Raw genomic sequence first — 19,012 nt, 5'->3', positions numbered from 1 at the left:
GAAGGACTGTGGGGGAGGAGGATGCTGTGTGTGGAAAAGCACAGTCTATGTTCTTTATGCACAGGGATGGGGGGACCAGGAAAGATTCTTATCACAGAACCCATGTCAGGAGAAAGCATCGGTCCTTACTGTATGGGACCTTAGAAAGAATGGATTGTTAGGACTTACAGAAAGCTTGCAAGAGGCCATGTGGCATGTCAAACATATGACCATCTAATGTGTACATCAAGGTAAACGAAGGCTCTGGTCCTTCTATGTTTTGGAAGTCTACATTTATTCCAGAGAAAGGTTCTTACTCTAGCTGGCACTAAAATTAATACTTTGATAATACTACTTCTGAAATCCTTCATAATAATCAGGAAATATGATTAGCTAGCCTGTGCTCTTACTTAGCCCCTCAACTGTTAAGTCATAAGAGAATGGTTCCAGCGAGTGGAAATTAACCATCCGTTGACTTGAGAAGCTTATGAGTTTATCAGCTTCGGGCCTTTTCTTGATTAAAATCCTGCAATATATATAAAGAGTGGAACTTTCTCTAAATAGAATTCAGTCTTGATTTTTACCACAAAAAGTCAAGGGGGCTCTGGTGACATTATTGCTGATAGAAAGAAACAGAACTAGACACATGTAAGTCTCTCTGATATTTCAAAAGAAACATTAAGATAAAATATAATTTTTAGCCTTGAATGCGTTATAATTTTAGGACACAGTAAGATAATTTTTCCAAAGTCTGTCTAACATCAATAAGTATCCCATTAACATGTACCGGGGGGTGCAGGAGAGGGGCATGAATTGGCCAAGAAGAGACAATAGTTTGGGATGGGTGACACTCTGAAATTTCTCCTTCCAAGTCGCAGGCAGAAAGGAGAAGAGGAAAGATCTGGACTCTGATCCCAGATGTCAGTCTCCTCTTGTCTTCATGCAACCCCTTCTGTTCTGCCCCATCCTTTAAATGCCCTCTCCTCACTCCTAATGGTCTCTCCTCTTCTCCGTGTTACCTCTCCATCCTCTGCTTCTTCTTGGTCATATACATGGTCTGCCTCCACTCAACGTGCTCTTATGAGTTGTGGAAACATTTAATCTCAATCAGGCACTTCTACCCAGCCTTTGATTATTTAATTCCCAGATAAAAGACACGTGAGACCTTCACTTTATAATAAGCCTTTATCAGCACTAGAGTTGGGCAGATATCTATCCTCTATGCTATTTTGTCTATTTTCCTTCCAAGAACCTCACTGTAGGATTGGCCATGTTTCGTCTGGGCTGCTCTTAGCTCCAATTAGCCAGCTCTCACGGCCATGATTTTAAGATTCTTACCCTATGGTGTCTTCTCTCTCTACCTTCATTTCTGTTCGTGGTCTCCCCAGACCCAACCTGGGAAACACAAGCCCCACCTATCTCAATTCTGCCCAGCTATAGGCCGTAGGCATCGTTACTCACCAATTAGGAATAACTTGGAGGATGAAGTTACACAGTGTCACTTGGGTCTACCCACAGACTCTCTGGGGGCAACCAGGCCTTCGAGACCAATGTCTAGCACTGCAATGCAAGCAACATCAGACCAGCACTACAGCCAGCTCCTGGTTTCCTAATGACAGGCAGTTTCGAAGTGTCAAATCCAGCTTTAAGATCAGTGCCTCACTACAGCAACGCACAGCAGAGAAAGCAGCTCTAACAAAGTGTGTCAGACATTCGAGTCCAGCCTTAGCTGGTATTTTGGAAAGAGCAAAAGGTTAAAGTGGGGGCTCCTCTGAGATAGAACTTGCTCTACCTGGGCTCTTGCCAGTCGTCTGCTACCCAGTGGTGGATGGCAGATTCCTCACTTCCATCCCTTAACCATGACTCTCTTAGGTGTGCGTGGTTCTGCCAAAGATGAGGTCAGATCGAAGCTTTGCACATGTTAGGCAGGCCAGGCCATTAAGCTATATCCTAGCCGTCCTTGGCTCGAGGGGAACTACCAAGCATGTCAGTATGTCTTATGACGGACCATGTGTTTATGAGCTTCTATAAGTTCTGATGTAAAACACTGGAGTTTAGTAGGAGCTCCAAGAACTTTAATCCCCTTATGATCTACTAAAATTTTAGCATAAATAAATGTTATAAATTAACCTACCAGGTAGATTAGCTAGCCAACAGCTTTAACCAAATGCCTGACCCCTGCTGTGCAGTTGCTAATGGGATGTGGGACTGCAGACAGAGGGGAGAAGCTGAACATGTCACAAGACTAAAGCATAGGCCCGATGTGTAGACCCCGCCCAGAAGGAAAGGCTGGGTGTGGAGGAGAAAATATAGCTTAAGAAAATACAGAAAACAACTAGCGACTCCTAGATTTACACTTCGCATTTAGTTTAATTCTTAGTGTCCAGGAAGCCTATGAATACATACCTTTTCTAAAACCATATTACCAACTGACAGCCTTACTTAAAGAATTAGTAACAGTGAGTGTTCACTCCAGAAAAGTGAAAGTTCCATTCTTGCCGAGAAAAGTTCACAGGTGTGGTGTTAACCAATTACACGGGTGTGATGTTGACCAATATGCCGCCCACTATGTTGATTTTGACACGTTCCTTTCTTTGTGTTTGACAAAGCCCTGTTCAGCTGGACGACTTTGATTCTTACATCAAGGACATGGCCAAGGACTCTGACTATAAATTCTCTCTTCAGTTTGAGGTGAGTGGTAAGGCGTTTTCTCCCTTCTGTGATTGGCAGGCTGTGGGAATGGTCAGGTTTTCACTGGGACCATTTCCCTGCTCGCCAGGTTAATTCTCCTAAGCAGGGAGCACTGATGATGTCAGAGCCATCTTAACTTCTGGGCTAGATCAAGGAGCCTCTGCTATTGGCAAGAAGGGGAGAGCGCAGAGAGCTCCAATTCGGGCAGGGAAAGTACAGGAATGGGTTCAAAGGTGAGGAGATGGGACCAGGAGGGGCCATCTTTGAAAAATCACGCACAGTCAGGAGGAGGGAGGATTAAAAGCAAACCAATCCCTGGTGTCGAACTTACCTTCCAGGGACTCTGTTGTTTCCAGGTGACATGGACTGTAGACTGCAGATGGCAGTCAGGGTGGGTGGCGGGCATCCACCCCTGTATTTCTTAGATGTGTGACAGCCGAGAGCAGGGTGCTCGCTAAGCTAGGATTGCAAGCGATGCTGTTGAATGCATGTTGCCCTGTGGCGTTTCTTTCTTTTGAAAACCTGGGTTGGGGGACATGGAGAGAGAGGGAGAGGGAGAGAGAGGTGCTCATGATTTGTGGAGACAAAGGACACCATCCACACTCCCTTCCCTTGAAGCACACAGAGTATGAGACCATGCGCCTCACAAGCAGAAATGAGCTAATGGGTAGCAGACTGGGTCCTTGCTTTGCTTCACTGTGGCTCTCAGCTCTCAGAAGTCTTATACGCTTCAGGCTCCGCGGCATCTGCACTGACCCATGATCCGGGATAAATGGGAAGACTGCGATCTTTCTAAATTTGGTAGCTTTCTTTTTAAGTCTAGATTCTCTTTCCCATTAAAGTAGCTGGTTTTATCTAATTTATTTTTCTCATTTCTTCTTTTTCTTCACCATCCGAGAACCACTTTAGTTAACAGAGGCCAACAATAGTCTGGCTGTGGACGTTCTTTCAGGGAGTTTGGGGGTAAAAAGAATCTCCAAATGTTTGTCTTCTTTTTCATATAGCAAACAATTCTTTATTATGAGTGAGTGAGTGAGTGTGTGTGAGTGTGTATGAGTGTGTGAGTGTGTATGAGGGTGTGAGTGTGTGTGAGTGTGTATCAGTATGTGAGTCTGTGAGGGTGTGTGTGTGTGAGGGGGTGTGAGAATGTGTGTGGAATGATTGTGTGAGTGTGAGAGTGTATGTGAGTGTGTGTGAGTGTGAGTTTGTGTGTGTGAGTGTATGTGTGTATGTGTGTATGTTTATGTGTGAGTGTGTTTTTGTGTGTATTTATGAGTATATATGCATGATTGTGTGAATGCGTGTGTGAGTGAATGTGTGTGAGTGAATGTGTGTGTGAGTGAATGTGTGAGTGAGTGAGTGTGTGAGTGTGTGTGTGTGTGTGTGTGAGTGTGTGTATGTGATGTGTGTGTACATGTGTGAGTGTGTGTGAGTGTGTGTGTGTGTGAGTGTGTGTGAGTGTATGTGTGTTTGTGTGAGTGTGTGTGAGTATGTGAGTGTGTGTGTGTGAGTATGTGTGTGTGTGTGTGTGTGGGGTGAGTGTGAGTATGTGTGTGTATGTGTGTGTGTGTGTACACATGTATATGTAGATAAGAAGACAACCTCCACAAGTCAGTTCTCCTCTTCATCATTTAGGGCCTGATGATCCAACGCAGGTCATTAGTAACAAGACCCATTACCCACGGAGGCTTCTCGTTGGTCTGTGGGTCTCACTCATTACCAAATGCAAAGCCCCCTAACCACCACCTGCCTTGATAAATCTCACAGAAAGCCTGGCCAGTTATCTATCTCCCCCCACCCCCCGGTGCCTATGAAAGTACCAGTGTCACCCTCCCACACACACAGTGTTACATCTCAAATAACAGAAATTCAATTGCATTCCGGGGGGGTAGGGTGGGGCCTAAAGTAAGAATGTCATTTCAGAAAGTTTGTCACTGGAAGGAGGAAAACTGTTAAATATTAATAATGAGCCAAAATTCTGTAAAAATGAATAGCCGGATGAATATTGTGGTGCAGATAAAATCATGGTATGTGTGGTTTGGCCATACCTTTCTGTGTGATTAAAAAAAATACCCTGAAAAAAACAAACAAGTTAGGAAAGAAAAGAATTTCCCGCCCAAAGCTATCCTGGTGGGGAAGGCAGCAGAACTTTGTGAGAGACTGGGCATTGAGGAAGCAGAGAGACAAAGGAAATGGGGACAGAGTTGTAAAATCTCTCAAAGCTGGTCCCTGGGGTTGTACATCTTCCAACAAAGCTCACCCTCCTGAAGGTCCCATTGCCCTGTCAAACAGCACCACCAGCTGGGGACCAAGTGCTCAAACCCGAGGCTTCTGGGGAACCTTCATCATCAAACCACCTTAGATGCTGCTGACGGTGCAGCTGAGAGTCAGGACCTCTGCTGGGGACTCACGGTGCAGGCCATCAAACAAGAGTGTAAATATCCCACTGTCTCAGAATTGCATGGTCGCTTTGAAGTGCAATGCCATTTTCTGGTTTGGAAATAAAAAGAATGCTTTTATTGTAATGAAAACATAGTTCTAATCAACTTTTATCCAAGTAAAAGAGTCTTTCTTGAGAGGATATTAATGTATCTGGTGGGAGCAAAGAAAGAGTTGAGTGACTTTCAGGAATGGCTGGAAGGTCAAGCCAGATCCCTGAGAAAGCCCCTTCATGTCTCGCTTCTGCTCCCCTCTGGTCCTGTCTCTGCCCTCTCCCACTGCAAGGCAACTTCTTGGCACTACTAAAGAAGGACGGGTCACATAAGGTCTGGCAAGCAAGCTAATGTGACTAATTTGCTCTAAATGAGGGACAGCCATGTTCCTGGACAAAGGTTGGCGACTGCAAGGGCCAAACCATAAGCAATTCGTGTACTGGCGTAGAAAAACTATTCAGATATGTAAAACAGAATTGTCCACTTTGCACGCTAAATGTTCACTTTACCATGTGCCGGGCTTTTATGCGTTCAATGTATGAGTGAACAATTTAATTCATAACATTTGTATTTGCATGTAAAGATTTCTATTTATTTGACCACTAATAAGTCAGTGTTGGGGAGGTAACACTTTTCAAACTTCAGTTTCTTTACCTACAAAACAAGTAGGTTGAACTAGACTAGTGATTTCCCACTGAGCAAGAACTGGCCAGTCCCCAAAGAGTGTGGTGACGTGCGCCGGTGGCTTTGGTTAGTGCTTTGGGTGAAGCTACTAACAGTATTTAACGAGAGAAGGGCAGGGGAATTAAATTTTCCTCAAGGCGTGCAATCAGGAATTGTCTTCAGCTAGTAGTCCTCCCGTGAGCAACACTGGGCTTCCTGTGGAGCACGGGCCAGCAGGCTTTACCACGTCTGTCTACTCTGGTTCTCCAGAAACCCGACGGGATGTGTGCCTAGAAGCCGCAGGACTACCTAGAGAGCGGGTTGTCTTAGTGAACTAGCTTACGGAAACTAGGAAGTCTAGGCTTCAGGGGAGGCTGTCCAGCTGGTAAACCACAGAAAGGTCTGAAGGCAGGAGGGAGCGGAATTCCCTCCTCCATGAGGAAGTTGTTTTCCTTCTGAATTCAGTTAACTGATTGGATAAGACCTGCCGTTTGTACAAATAGCAATCTACCCTGAATCCATTGAGTTCATCGCAACTTCATCTACCAACTTCATAATGAGCTCTAGTTTGCTTTGTGGTCAGGCAACCTGGGCACCACAGCCTTGCTGAGCAGACACATAAACGCAGCCATTGTCCCAGGGTTAGAAGAAATATTTAGGTCTTTCACTCTTAATAGACATTTTCCGTACACCTTTATTCTAAGAACACCATTAGTTGTATTGCAATGTCCTTGATGCCACTCTTACTGTGCGTGCCTGACTGAGTGGAAAGTGCCCGGATGTTCGTATCCCACACTTGAGCTGTATGTCATGGGCTAGCATTTGCTCAGCCAAGGGCCCACACTGGTTGGGTTTCCTTTCCCCCTGACATCACCCAGTCCATTCTCAAATCTTCATAGCCCACAGTGCCCTCAGACTGAGGGTGATTTCTTCGCAGTTTTCCGGGAAGTATAATACTCCCGACTGTGGGTACAGCTGACGTTCACATAACAGTCTTCAGATTCTCTACTATTTTGTGTTCATAGTTACTGAAACGGAAGAGGGAAAATGCTCCTACTTCTAAGTGCCCCTAAGAAGGTGTTGATGGCTGAATCACTGAGTCTAGCTAAGCCTGGTAGCTGAAACTGCTTTTTGTCCTGCTCACACGGTTGCTTATACTACTTCAGGGCCCTTCCACTCTAACATTAAAAGACCAAACGTGCATTGAGAAATTGCGTCATTTGTAATCATTATGCAAATTGACGATAATGCCTGGATTTACATGCATTACCACGACAGCTATAAGTCATACATGAAGCTGTATGAGTTTCTGCTCCTAACTCACTGAGTAAATTCCCTTCGAGCTCGGTATCTGATTTAGGATAAAGACTGATGATCCTTCTGACAGAAATATGCATCTTTCTTGAAGGAGGTTGGGAACGCATAAGGGGGACAGCCTCGTTTCTGATTTTTCTGTAAGACAGTTTCTCAAGAACCAGACTTCAGAGCTTGAGGTGGGGCCGTTCCCCAGCCATTCCGTGTAGTCCTTGATTTCCCATTGATTGCTGGAATTTGGAATTAACTAAAACGCAGGTAAAGGCCCCAGACTTTCTCTTCAGAAATTAGCGTGCTATGTGTTGTAGAAGTGACTCTTTCCGAGAGGGGCGCCACCTCAGCCTGTCTCAGCCCCATTCTCTGGAGAGTGTTTGCAGTCGTCACTGGCATATGTCACCTCAGATCTCCCCATAATTTGGGAGTACGAGATCTTTGCTCCCAGACTTGACGTTTTCCTCCTCTCATTCCTTCAGTCCCAGAGTTTGATCTGTTCCCGAGAGCCTGTCCTAGCACTGTGGCATCTGTCTGTGCACTGCCCCTAATGAGTTACTCCTTGGTCTTCAGGGCTTTGCGAGCTACCGTAGACATCCCTGGGGTTGGTGTGCGTTATTTCTACCCTTCCGTGACCCACCCATCAGATTCCCACCGGCACTGTATGCTTTCCTTGGGGTTTGTGGGATGCATTGAATTGCACCCTCGCACACCTGCTGAAGTCCTATTGTCCCCCTGCCTCAGGATGACATCTCATTTTCAGATAGGACCATGATAGACGCAGAGAGTTAAACGGTCAACAGTTAAGAGATCATGCGATGTGCAACTGAGCTGTGGGTGAACGTCCCGTTAGAAGGTAAAGAGAGCCGATAAAATATCCCCACTACAGCCATCCCAGGTGTGGCCCTGCCCATATCTTGGTTTCTGATTTGTGCACTCCAGAGCTATGAAACAGTAAATGTGTTGGGTGTTTACTTACCATATGTGTGTCACCTTCCCCGACAGCCCCCGAAGGCTCATACAGTACCACACTGGACTAGAGCTGACCCTTTCCTCATCCCCCTTGATGGTCACCTGAACACAAGCACACAGGGCAATTCTATTGCGCTATTAACTTGCTGCAGACGGGCCCTCTGCTCTTTCCCTTTCCTTTGTCTCCCCTGTGGACGCATGGCCTATTGGCACAAGTCACTCGCCTCGAATGCCCAGTGTGTCCCAAGGCCAACACTAAATGCTGCCATCTGCTGACAGTGCTCTAACTCTAAGAGCAGCACCCACTCTGTTTGCTTGCCTTACACGATGACACGGTGACTGTGTTCTTCCAATCTGAGGAAAGCTTCCCCTCGTTGGCAGTACTTGAAGATGAGGCCCTTTGGAGGTAATTAGGCTGGACAGAGTAATGGAACAGGGAGTCTAGGATGAGATTGATGCCTTCACAAAAAGAGAAACTAGTGAGTTTGCCGTCCTCTTCTTCCCCCAAGAGTCACATTGATACGACATGGGCATGCACAGAGCTGACAGCTGCTTACAAACCAAAGATTAACAAGGAAATCTATATGGTTGACATCTTGGTTTGGGGCTTTTCAGCAGTGACGATGAAAAATAATACCATCCTTTGGTTAAAACCACAACTCTGTGGTGTTTAGTTATGACAGTACACACACACACACACACACACACACACACACACACACACACAGTACATGTTTGTACTTTCTTTCTCTAGAGTTAGGTGCTTCAACTCTCTCTGGCCCAATACAGACTGCCACTGGGCTTGGTGACTGTCATAGTAGTCTTGGCTTAAAACAACAACAGATCTTGGTTCTCCAAAGATTGTCAGATTCAGCAACTGAATTGAGGAATCGTCAGAGCCTCTCTCTCTCTCTCTCTCTGGAGCCTCCAAGGAGAGCACTTGCCTACCTTGTTCCGTTTCACGTGGGCCCAAGTGTTTCTCGACGGCAGCTACCTCAAGCCAGACTCTAATCAGTCTTGACATGCCTTCCCATCGGGTAATCCATACAGAGTGACCTACCCCACAGACGTTTACAAAAAAAAAAAAATCACACTCATAGGTTCTGATATGAGCACAGCTCCTTGGCAAACACCATTCAACCCATGGAGACGATAAATAAATAAATAAATAAATAAATAAATAAATAAATAAATAAATAAATAAATATGATTGATTATATTAGAAGCAAAACCAGGCAAACAGAAACTTGAAAATGATTTACGTGGCTTCAGCCCATCACCCCTACACTTTATCGTAATGAAGATTTAAGCCTCTGCTGTTTCTGTGTGGTTAGAGAGAAAATCCCTGCAGAGTTACTGAACTGGAAACTTGTTTGATTTTCCACTCAGTGACAAGCTAAATTACAAAGCCTCCCCAGTACGCACTGCTTCTGCCCTGCTGCGATTCTGCTTGGCTAATTTGCATTTACAGTGTTCAGCCAATTAAGCAGCTCTTACCAACTCAGAGACGGCAGCCCTGGATCTCAGATCTCCTAGAGAGTCAGCTTCCACGTGCTTAGCCCGCTCTCCGGCCCTGGTCTGTTTCCAAGGTTCCTTTTGTATTTGAGGCCTTTTCCAGTTGCTTTTTAGACTGTGTCCAAACTGGGGGTGGAAACTGAGGAGAGTTGTGACTCTGTCTGCACAATGGAGAAGAAAGGAGTCATTATAGACCCAAGCCAGGCAAAGCACAACAAATACAACCGCACCATCTTTGAATGCTTCACCATTGGTGTTCCCAGGGCAACGTTGGCCTTTGTTGAGTTTAGTAATTCTATTTGGTAGTGTGCACGCCAGCAAAGGATGGAAACATTCTAAGATTTGTTTTGGGCATAATTAAACTTATACTGAGGCGTCTTGAGCTGATTCCGAAAGACCTATCCTTTCTAAGCGGCACGTACAACTAAGGAAGGTTATTTTGAAAAATTATCTCTTTTGGACAAGTTCTCCCTTATGGTTCTTTCTAAAGAAAGTCCACTTGTAAACTATCTTAACCAATGGAAGAACAAAACGCCACTTAAATAAGCTCATGATTGCTCTAATTAACCTTGAAAAATAATGCTGATTTGGGTTAAGTTTTCCAAAACTGGACATGTTTTGTGCGTCCCACAAGAGTAATATAGCAAACCACTGGAAAACCTTGAGGAGAAACCTGTACAATTACAATGGCAATTTTTGGCTTTAAGGGCACTATTGGTACAAAGGTTTTATCTGGAATGGGGAAAAATTTAGATTTGTGCTGAATCACCTCCTTGGCAGTTTGTCTTCAAGAACGACTGACGTCCTCGTACCCCAAACAGTGCAAGATTTTGTATCTCGAGAAGCCAAAAATGATGAAGCATCAACAAGAAAGAAAAACCTGGGCCACTGAGGTTGTCTCAGCCATGTTGATGGCAACTGGGCAGGCCTATATCAGTTGACAGCAAGGACCTCCATCTTGAAAGAGGCCCCAGACCAAAGGCTGGATGCCTGCAGCATGTGCAATGCGAAGACTGCTTGAGTCAAGACGCCCAGGATGTGAGGGCCTCCTTTCCTCAATCAACGTCTCTTCCCTTAAAAATCTTTCAGAGCCCCACAAGTTCCAGACTCGTTCTCTAGCTTCGGATTCCTTAAAGTAACCATTGAGAAGAGACTTGAAGGGTGAAACTTGTATGCTTTGCTGCATCCTTTGGGACTAGGAACAAAATTACCTTGGGCAAAGTGTGAGTACTCCAGAGTTCAGAACACAGTATAGGGGCCTTGCAAGAGGGGTAACCTGTAATCGCAGCACTCAGGAGGCAGAGACAAAGCACCTTCAGGGCAAGCTGGTGAGCTAGCCTTGACAATTGGCCTAGTCAGAGACCCTGGCTTGACAAATGACGTGGCGAACCATTAGGGAAGCCACCGTAGTCCTCTGCCTCATCACCCAGGCACACCCCACATACATGCCAGCACACCATTACAAATTCACGCACACACACACACCCTTACACATGCGCATACAAAAAAAAACCCTGAACTCATTAAGTGTAAGCAAAATATATGGTTTCTATGGCAACTGGTTTTTCGGCTGTCTGAAGAAGCTTATGGAAACGACAGTAAAGACAAATACTGAGGGGCTCCGTAGCACACACACGCACAGAGCATTCACTTGCACTGACGCACACATAAAATAAAAAACAATAAGAATACATCTTGGAGTGTTTCTGGGTATTGCTAGATTTGCTCCTTTAGATGTCCAAGCCCAGAAACTACCATTCCAGTAGACCATAAAGTAGACTTCCAGGTGATCCGGTTATATGCAACCTCATTTTCTTTCCGTTTTCATATTTTATTTTAAATAATTTTATTTCTCTTAGATATTTTATGTATTTACATTTCAAATGTTACCCCTTTCCTCCCTCTCCCATACCTCCTCTCCCCTCCCCCTGCTTCTATGGTGATGCTCCCATTCCCACCCACCTACTCCAACCTCAAAGCCAACATTGGGGAAACAATCCTTCACAGGACCAAGGGCTTTTCCTTCCATTGATGCTGGACAGTGCCATCCTCTGTCACAAATGTGGCCAGAGTCATGGGTCCCTCCATGTGTACTCATTGGTTGGTGGTTTAGTCCCTGGGAGCTCTGGTGGAATCTGGTTGGTTGATATTGTTGTTCTTCCTATGCGGTTGCAAACCCCTTCTGCTCCTTCAGTCCTTTCTCAAACTCCTCTATTGGGGTCCCCTTGTTCAGTCCAATGGTTGGCTGCAAGCATCCTCATCTGTATCAGTAGGGCTCTGGCAGAGTCAGGAGACACCCATATCTGGCTCCTGTCAGCAAGCACTTCTTGGCATCAGTGATAGTGACTGGGTTTGGTGTCTGCATATGGGATGGATTCCCCAGGTGGGGCAGTCTCTGGATGACCTTTTCTTCAGTCTCTGCTCCACCCTTTGTCCCTGTATTTCCTCCTGTGAGTATTTTGTTCTTCCAAGAAGGACTGAAGCATCCTCACTTGGGTCTTTGTTCTTCTTGAGCTTCATGTGGTCTGTAAATTGTATCTTGGGTAATCCGAGCTTTTGGGCTAAGATCCACTTACCAGTGAGTGCATACCATGTGTGTTCTTTTGTGACTGAGTTACCTCACACAGGACGGTATTTTCTAGTTCCATCCATTTGCCTAAGAATTTCATGTAGTCATTGTTTTTGATAGCTGAGTAGTTCTCCTTTTTTTGTTTTTTATTAGACACAGGGGGATAAACAGCTGAAATGTTTCTCACAGTCACTTACTCTTTTGAATGGCATGGTTGTAAGAAAAACACCAGTGCCTGCTGTGGTAGGGGCTGAGGTAAAGATAACCGACAGGCCAGTAGATGTCCATCCGGTGTGCCGCCTTCCATTCTAGGGCTGCCTCCACACTGATGATTCACCTTTATTCTTCGGGTCCCATCACCGGCATTTAGAGGCTGTTCACCCAATATTTTATAATGTGGAGATTGCTTCCTGCTCCTTACCCCACCGTCTCACAACTTCTTTGGGGGCTCATTTCTACAAGAAAACAGATGCCCACGCTTCCTCACAGAACAGGAAAGGTTTATGTGAACAGCTCACACACAAGCTGCCCTCCTTGTCATAATCCTGGTCCGTGTTTTCATTCCCAAGCCACCCACACTCCATCTCTCACGTAGATCTTACCTCTCTGAGTGATCTGTGAGAAGCTCGAGCTGCTTACATGGCAGAGTGAACAGTGCTTCACTGCAGCTGTGCTAACAAACCACCTTTAGGGTCCGAGTCCCTGCGATGCTTAGCTTTCTCACTCACACGTACGCGGTTTCACTAGAGCGCTTCTGCTTCAGGCTGTGGGTATCCATCGGGTTGTCTCCTCACCCTGACATCAGCAGCTTTTCTGCCCATGGACCCTTTCTGGTGGTGGTAGAGGTCAGGAGAAGAAACCAAACTAAAGAAGCCCATAGTGGACTTCCAATTTCACCCAAGTTCTACCCAGATTCATTGACTAGAGCGAGCCGACAAGAGCGGGAGTGGATCGGCTAGCACGTCCTGCCCTTAAAGGAAATCGCTGCCTTATCAGCTGGCCAAGGGCATGTTTAAGTTTTATCCATGATCAGAGTCCAAGGTGAACACTAAGCCATCCAGTCTGCACTGGGTACAGAAGCTTCGAACCTGTTCTCTCTTGTTTGCAGGAGTTGAAGTTGATTGGACTGGATATTCCACACTTTGCTGCAGATCTTCCACTGAACCGATGTAAAAACCGATACACAAACATCCTGCCGTGTAAGCTGATCAATAGCCCTGATCCCAGCCCTGTCTCTTAAAGGTCAAAGCTTTGCTTCTGCTGCTCAATCAGTCTCACTATTCCCCCCCAGACTCAAGTGTGGTCTGAATCACAGGGCCACCACCGAGTCTTCCCGGACCTGGCTGGCACATTGGTCTTACTGGGTGGAGGGGGGTTTTATTACACCTCTTCACATAAATTGCATCTGAGCATTCGACCCTCCCTACCACAGACAAAGGACTCCCAGCAGCCAATGACTGCTAAGAAAGGGAGACTTGGTCTCCTGGGGGTAAGCTCCCTATTCATCCAATTCCAAGTCGGATAGTCCACAGATGTCATTTACATATAAGCAATACTAAATAAACTGAGCAGGTTGTCCTTACATATTTATATAGGTAAGAGTAATAATCAAAGGAAACGAGCTCATGAATTTGAAAGGGAATCCAGTGGACACCTGGTCACTGTCAAGAACCAGAGATTTTCCTTATGAAACTCAACACCATAGAGTAAACACACACCAATAAAGAGAAGTTTGAAGAGGAAGTTAGCAAGATAAACCTGAATAAGCGAAAGGAAAAAGAACAGGGAGAAATAACCAAGATAAAAAGCTGAAATCAGCGAGGCCAACAATAATACTATTTGATACACGAGCAAGAGCGAACCGGGATTGGGGCTGGTGAGCGATAGAAAGAGAGTGCCACACTTCGGTTTTATAGAGACGAACAGGGCCAGGGAGTCTAAGCACACTGTGAGGACTGTAGTTAATGACACGTGTGGAACCCCGAAAGGTTTATAATGGAGTGGGATTTACACACTCCCACACAAAAAGAATAAGTGTGAGATGACACATGCTTCTTTGCTTAACTCTAGTAGTCCTTTCTTAATGTGCAGGCGGGTGAACACACACACACACGCATGCACGCATGCACGCATGCACACACACACACATACACACACATACACACACACCCACACACATGCACGCATACACACGCATGCATACATGCACATACACACACACGCGCGTGCATGCACGCACACACACATACACACACACATACACACATGCACACATGCACATACACACACATGCACGCATGCACGCATGCACACACACATACACGCACATACACACACATGCATGCATGCACTCACACACATACACACACATACACCCACACACACGCACGCATGCACACACACATACACGCACATACACACACATGCACGCATGCACACACACATGCATACATGCACATACACACACACATACACACACAATCATTTACCTTAAACATTAAATTTCATGTCCAGCAACAAAAAGAATTAAACCAATAAGTGTCATAATAACTTTGAAAGGCCCATGTGACTTCCGTTCTCTGGGCGAGGTAGTGGGTTCCTCGGATGTCGCTGCGCGAGAAGGCAACCATAAATTTACGTTAGGTACTATAGCTTCCCGTATGGTCACAAAGGTATTTCAGTTCCTGCCTGAAGCACTTACAGCTGACTCTTCCAGAGCTGGAAGAGCTTAGGAAGAAAGTCATGAATTATCGAATGGAGGCTCTAAGACGACTGTAGATGACCTCCCTCCTCGGCCTTCTGTTTAACTTGGTATCTGACAGAGACTGACACAATCGTTTTGCCTTCCATTCTGATTTTTTTTTCAATGTGTCTTTTCTCTCTGATCTTCATAGACGACTTCAGCAGAGTGAGGCTGATCTCCATGAATGAAGAAGAAGGAGCAGACTACATTAATGCCAACTATATTCCTGTAAGTAGAAATAATAGTAATAATAATAATAATAATAATAATAATAATACACTAATCCAAAGCTCAAAACCACACAGACCAGGCACCGGAAGGCCGTAGGGGCTAAGGATACATGAAATGGAGAAGTGGCAGCTGCCCCCACCCAACAACTGAGGACCAGGAGCAGTGGACACTTCCTGTTACTCCTATTCAGAATACAGGATGCAATGGTTCTCACCCTTCCTAATGCTGATGCCCTTTAACACAGCTCCTCATGCTGTGGTGACCTCAACCATAAAAATTATTTCATGGCTCCATCATCACGGTAATTCTTCACCGTTATGAGTCATATGTAAATATCTAACATGCAGGATATCTGATATGGAACCCCTATGAAATGGTCATTTGAACCCCGAAGGGGTCACAACCCGCTGGTTGAGAACCAAAGACCCCTGTGAGAGACTAGAGGAGAGGAAGGAAGATCATGGCACTGAAGGGCCTCTCCCCTGTGTTTAGACTCCACAGTCCAGGCTACAGCTGCACACCTGTGCACTTAGAGCAGCTGAGGTAGAGTGCGGTTGACGTGAAAAGGTGTGGACATGATTTGATAGGCTTCTAACAAGCAGCGCTTAAAACCACACCAGCCCGTATAAAAGCCCTCTGGTTACCGCTTTCATGATAAGCTGAAGGAAACGTTTTATAGGTGTGTGATCCTTTGCCAACTTCCTCCATCAGCAGGATGTCAGCTGTCCTGACGGGGTTAGAACGGCCAACAGCACTCAGGGGCAGTGACGCTGGCTGGCGAAGTGTTGACGTTCTCACTCTCCTTTCAGGGCTACAACTCACCTCAGGAGTACATTGCCACCCAGGGGCCACTGCCGGAAACCAGAAATGATTTCTGGAAGATGGTCCTGCAGCAGAAGTCTCACATCATTGTCATGCTCACTCAGTGCAATGAGAAAAGAAGGGTGTGTACCTATGTGCCTGAGGGCCGGTTGGCCATGCCTGCCCCGTTCACAGCCCGGGGTGTTTATCCACTGTCAGGAAGGGGGACTGAAGTTGCCTAGTCTTCACCTTCTCCATGGGCCTGCATGTTTTCTTTGGAAAGGAGGGGATCATTGCTGCCCTGCAGTGAGCACAGACTGTTTCTTCCCTGGTTACTTCTTGGTTCCGCTTTGTCTTTTAAAATGGCGGCGTTATTGTTGCCTCAGGTAAAATGCGACCACTACTGGCCATTCACGGAAGAACCCATTGCTTATGGAGACATCACCGTGGAGATGGTCTCTGAGGAAGAACAGGAGGACTGGGCCAGCAGACACTTCCGGATCAATTATGTAAGTTTCTGACAGGTTCGGGGAGGGTGGCCTCCATCCCTGCATCCCACCAATACCCCCACACACAAACCATCACTGGGTAAGACCGTGAGCGCTTCAGGCTCCGTCGTGCTGCTACCTGCAAGAGACAAAGGGCTCTGACTTTCAGTACAGTTGGTCTCTATTTCTATCAAGGGTGATTTGGATGCAATGCTGTCTTCAAAGGCCAGAGGAGAGGAAAGGAAAGTCTGCATCAGCCTGTCTCAAACTAGTGCAGGGCTGTTAGCCACAACTGGAGAGAGAGAGAGAGAGAGAGAGAGAGAGAGAGAGAGAGAGAGAGAGAGAGAGAGAGGTGTTCTCATCACTTGCATTAATCAGATAAGACAGACAGCAAGCTGAGTGTGGAAGGCACGAGCACATATTCAAATTAAACGTCAGGACGGAGGCTTGCTAGTTAGAATTTCGTTCTGTGAGTTTCAACGTCTGGACCTCCTTAATTCTGGTTCCATGCTCTCTTCAAGTTAGACAGAGTCCCGGGAAGACCCGTTCCCCTTGCCTTGCCTCTGTCTCTGTGGACAAGTCTCTAAGCCCAGGCTGATTGTGTCTGCGCTAGGCTCCAGTGTCGGGCTGCATGTCAGAACGCAGTCCGTCATAGGAGTCCCAGCCTGTTTCCTCAGTGAGAAACATGGGGTCTGGGACAGATGCTAGGTTCTCAGTCTCCTGTGTACCCAGATACTGGGGTACCGCTGGGAGTTGGGAATGGGAGTCTGAGGGTCTTCATTCCCGCTCAGGGCATTTATGCGCCAGGAAGGAAGGGAAAGACAGAGAGCCAGAGGATGGGGGAAGAATCCGGTGGGTTCTGACTGAGTGCCGAGAGTGAGAGCACAGAGTGACTGGAAAAGAGAAGGCCTTCTCCCGAGATGTAGGTGTGTCTCTAGAATAAAGCCCCCACCCCCAGCAATCCTTGATGGAGGAGATGGTCCTCCTTCCTTGTCCAAACTGCTTTATTTGGTGGTGGATGTGAATGTGTGTGTCTTACTTGGGGTGTACCAGGGATTAAATATCTTTTGCCGGAAGGAATATCCAGGAAGAGAAGCTCATTGGCTAAACACTCAGGGCCTACTTAGATATCTCATTAGCATAGAGAACTCCTGTTTTTTATCTACATGACCAACTGTCATGCTCTTCTCAGTGGGGTGTCATGGTTATGTGTTACAGATCAGGTAGTTAGGCAGGGAGCTGGCCCCACACCTGCCGTTCTCAATTTTGAGATTCCCCAGGGTTTGGGCCTGCTCGACCTTACCAGTTCCTCTGTCTGGTGGCACGGTCCACTTGCCCCACACTCCAGTACTTACTTCAGCCAAAGCCATCCTATAAATTTGCTCTTTATAGATAAACGTTCCATAGGATATAGTTCCTACTAGTGTAGTCTGTTGAGAACCCTACACACACACATACACACACACACACACACACACACACACACACACACACACACACACACACACAGAGGAAGGAAGGAAGGAAGGAAGGAAGGAAGGAAAGAAAGAAAGAAAGAAAGAAAGAAAGAAAGAAAGAAAGAAAGAAAGAAAGAGAGGAAGAAAGAAAGAAAGAGAAAGGAAGAAAGAAAGAAAGAGAGGGAGAAAGAAAGAAAGAGAAAGAAAGAAAGAAAGAGAGGAAGAAAGAAAGAAAGCAAGCTGATGAGAGTTCCTTTCCCTTAGGTGTATGACCAAATCCAGGCACACCCCCGTGAGAGTAACAGGCTGTTCCGTCTGTCCTATTCTTTTGAATTGTCCAGCTCGTCCTGTTCACTAGGCAGGCCACCCAAAAGCAGTGTCCCTCCTTTATCCGGCTTTCCAGGTCTGAGGCTTTCGGCTCCTTCCTGCCTACCTGAGCCCCTGTGCACATGCCTCTCTCAGCACACTGTCCTCACAGCTTTCTTCTCTTCCTCTCACTGGATACCATCGGTTTCACCAGCAAGCACTCTGTCTCCATGGAATGGGCGAACCGGAGAATGAGCTGTTTCAAAACTAATAGAGCACTGTTCCAGTCAACAGGTTGCCTACCAGAGGCGATATTTCACGATCTTAACGCCATTTAAACAGAGTTTACATTCTGGGCTGTTTCAGCAAGGAAGCCAGTACAAGCTGCTAAAGAATAGAGAACAAATCTTTCCCGGGTTTGCATCTGGGAACAGAAAAACAAAACAAAACAAAGCAAATATACAGAGTATGTTCTCCTACCTGCTCCCTTTACAGGGAAGACTCCCACAGGTCTAGAAGATGCTTCTCGTCCTTGCTCTTAAGTGACGTCCCCATCCTTCTGTGACAAGCGAGAAGAGTTTCAACAGCAGAAACAAAGCAGTAAACAGCAGTGTTCGCCTTTAGGGCGGTTCAGAGGTTACAGGCGTCTGGTGCCCTCTTTTGGCTGTAAGCTTGGTCAAAAAAACATCAATCTGTCTGAGTCAATCTTTTCCTAAGTTTTTGTTTACACCCGCCCTTCTTGCTTTGTTCCATATTGAGATGTGTAAAGTTCCCGGGTATCTTCTCAACAAGATAAAACGTGGAGATGAGAAAAACCAGAGTAAGAGAATTTAGGATACGTGGGTCAGATCAAACAGGAG

General features: G+C 46.0%; 1 protein-coding gene across 1 annotated transcript in view; it reads left to right on the top strand.

Annotated features, from left to right (window-relative positions):
* The window catches only part of Ptpro (protein tyrosine phosphatase receptor type O), a 205,928-nt gene that overhangs the window by 173,286 nt on the left and 13,630 nt on the right, over nt 1-19,012 (top strand). The window contains exons 19-23 of the mRNA XM_032905510.1: nt 2,589-2,670; nt 13,235-13,325; nt 15,021-15,097; nt 15,910-16,044; nt 16,288-16,410. Of these exons, the coding sequence (XP_032761401.1) occupies nt 2,589-2,670; nt 13,235-13,325; nt 15,021-15,097; nt 15,910-16,044; nt 16,288-16,410 (508 nt within the window). The remainder of the gene's footprint in view (nt 1-2,588; nt 2,671-13,234; nt 13,326-15,020; nt 15,098-15,909; nt 16,045-16,287; nt 16,411-19,012) is intronic.

This window comes from Rattus rattus, chromosome 6 (genome assembly GCF_011064425.1).
Source record: "Rattus rattus isolate New Zealand chromosome 6, Rrattus_CSIRO_v1, whole genome shotgun sequence".
Classification (NCBI taxonomy): Eukaryota; Metazoa; Chordata; class Mammalia; order Rodentia; family Muridae; genus Rattus; species Rattus rattus.
Note: the sequence above shows the minus strand (reverse complement) of the source record. Positions and strands in the feature narration are given on the sequence as shown.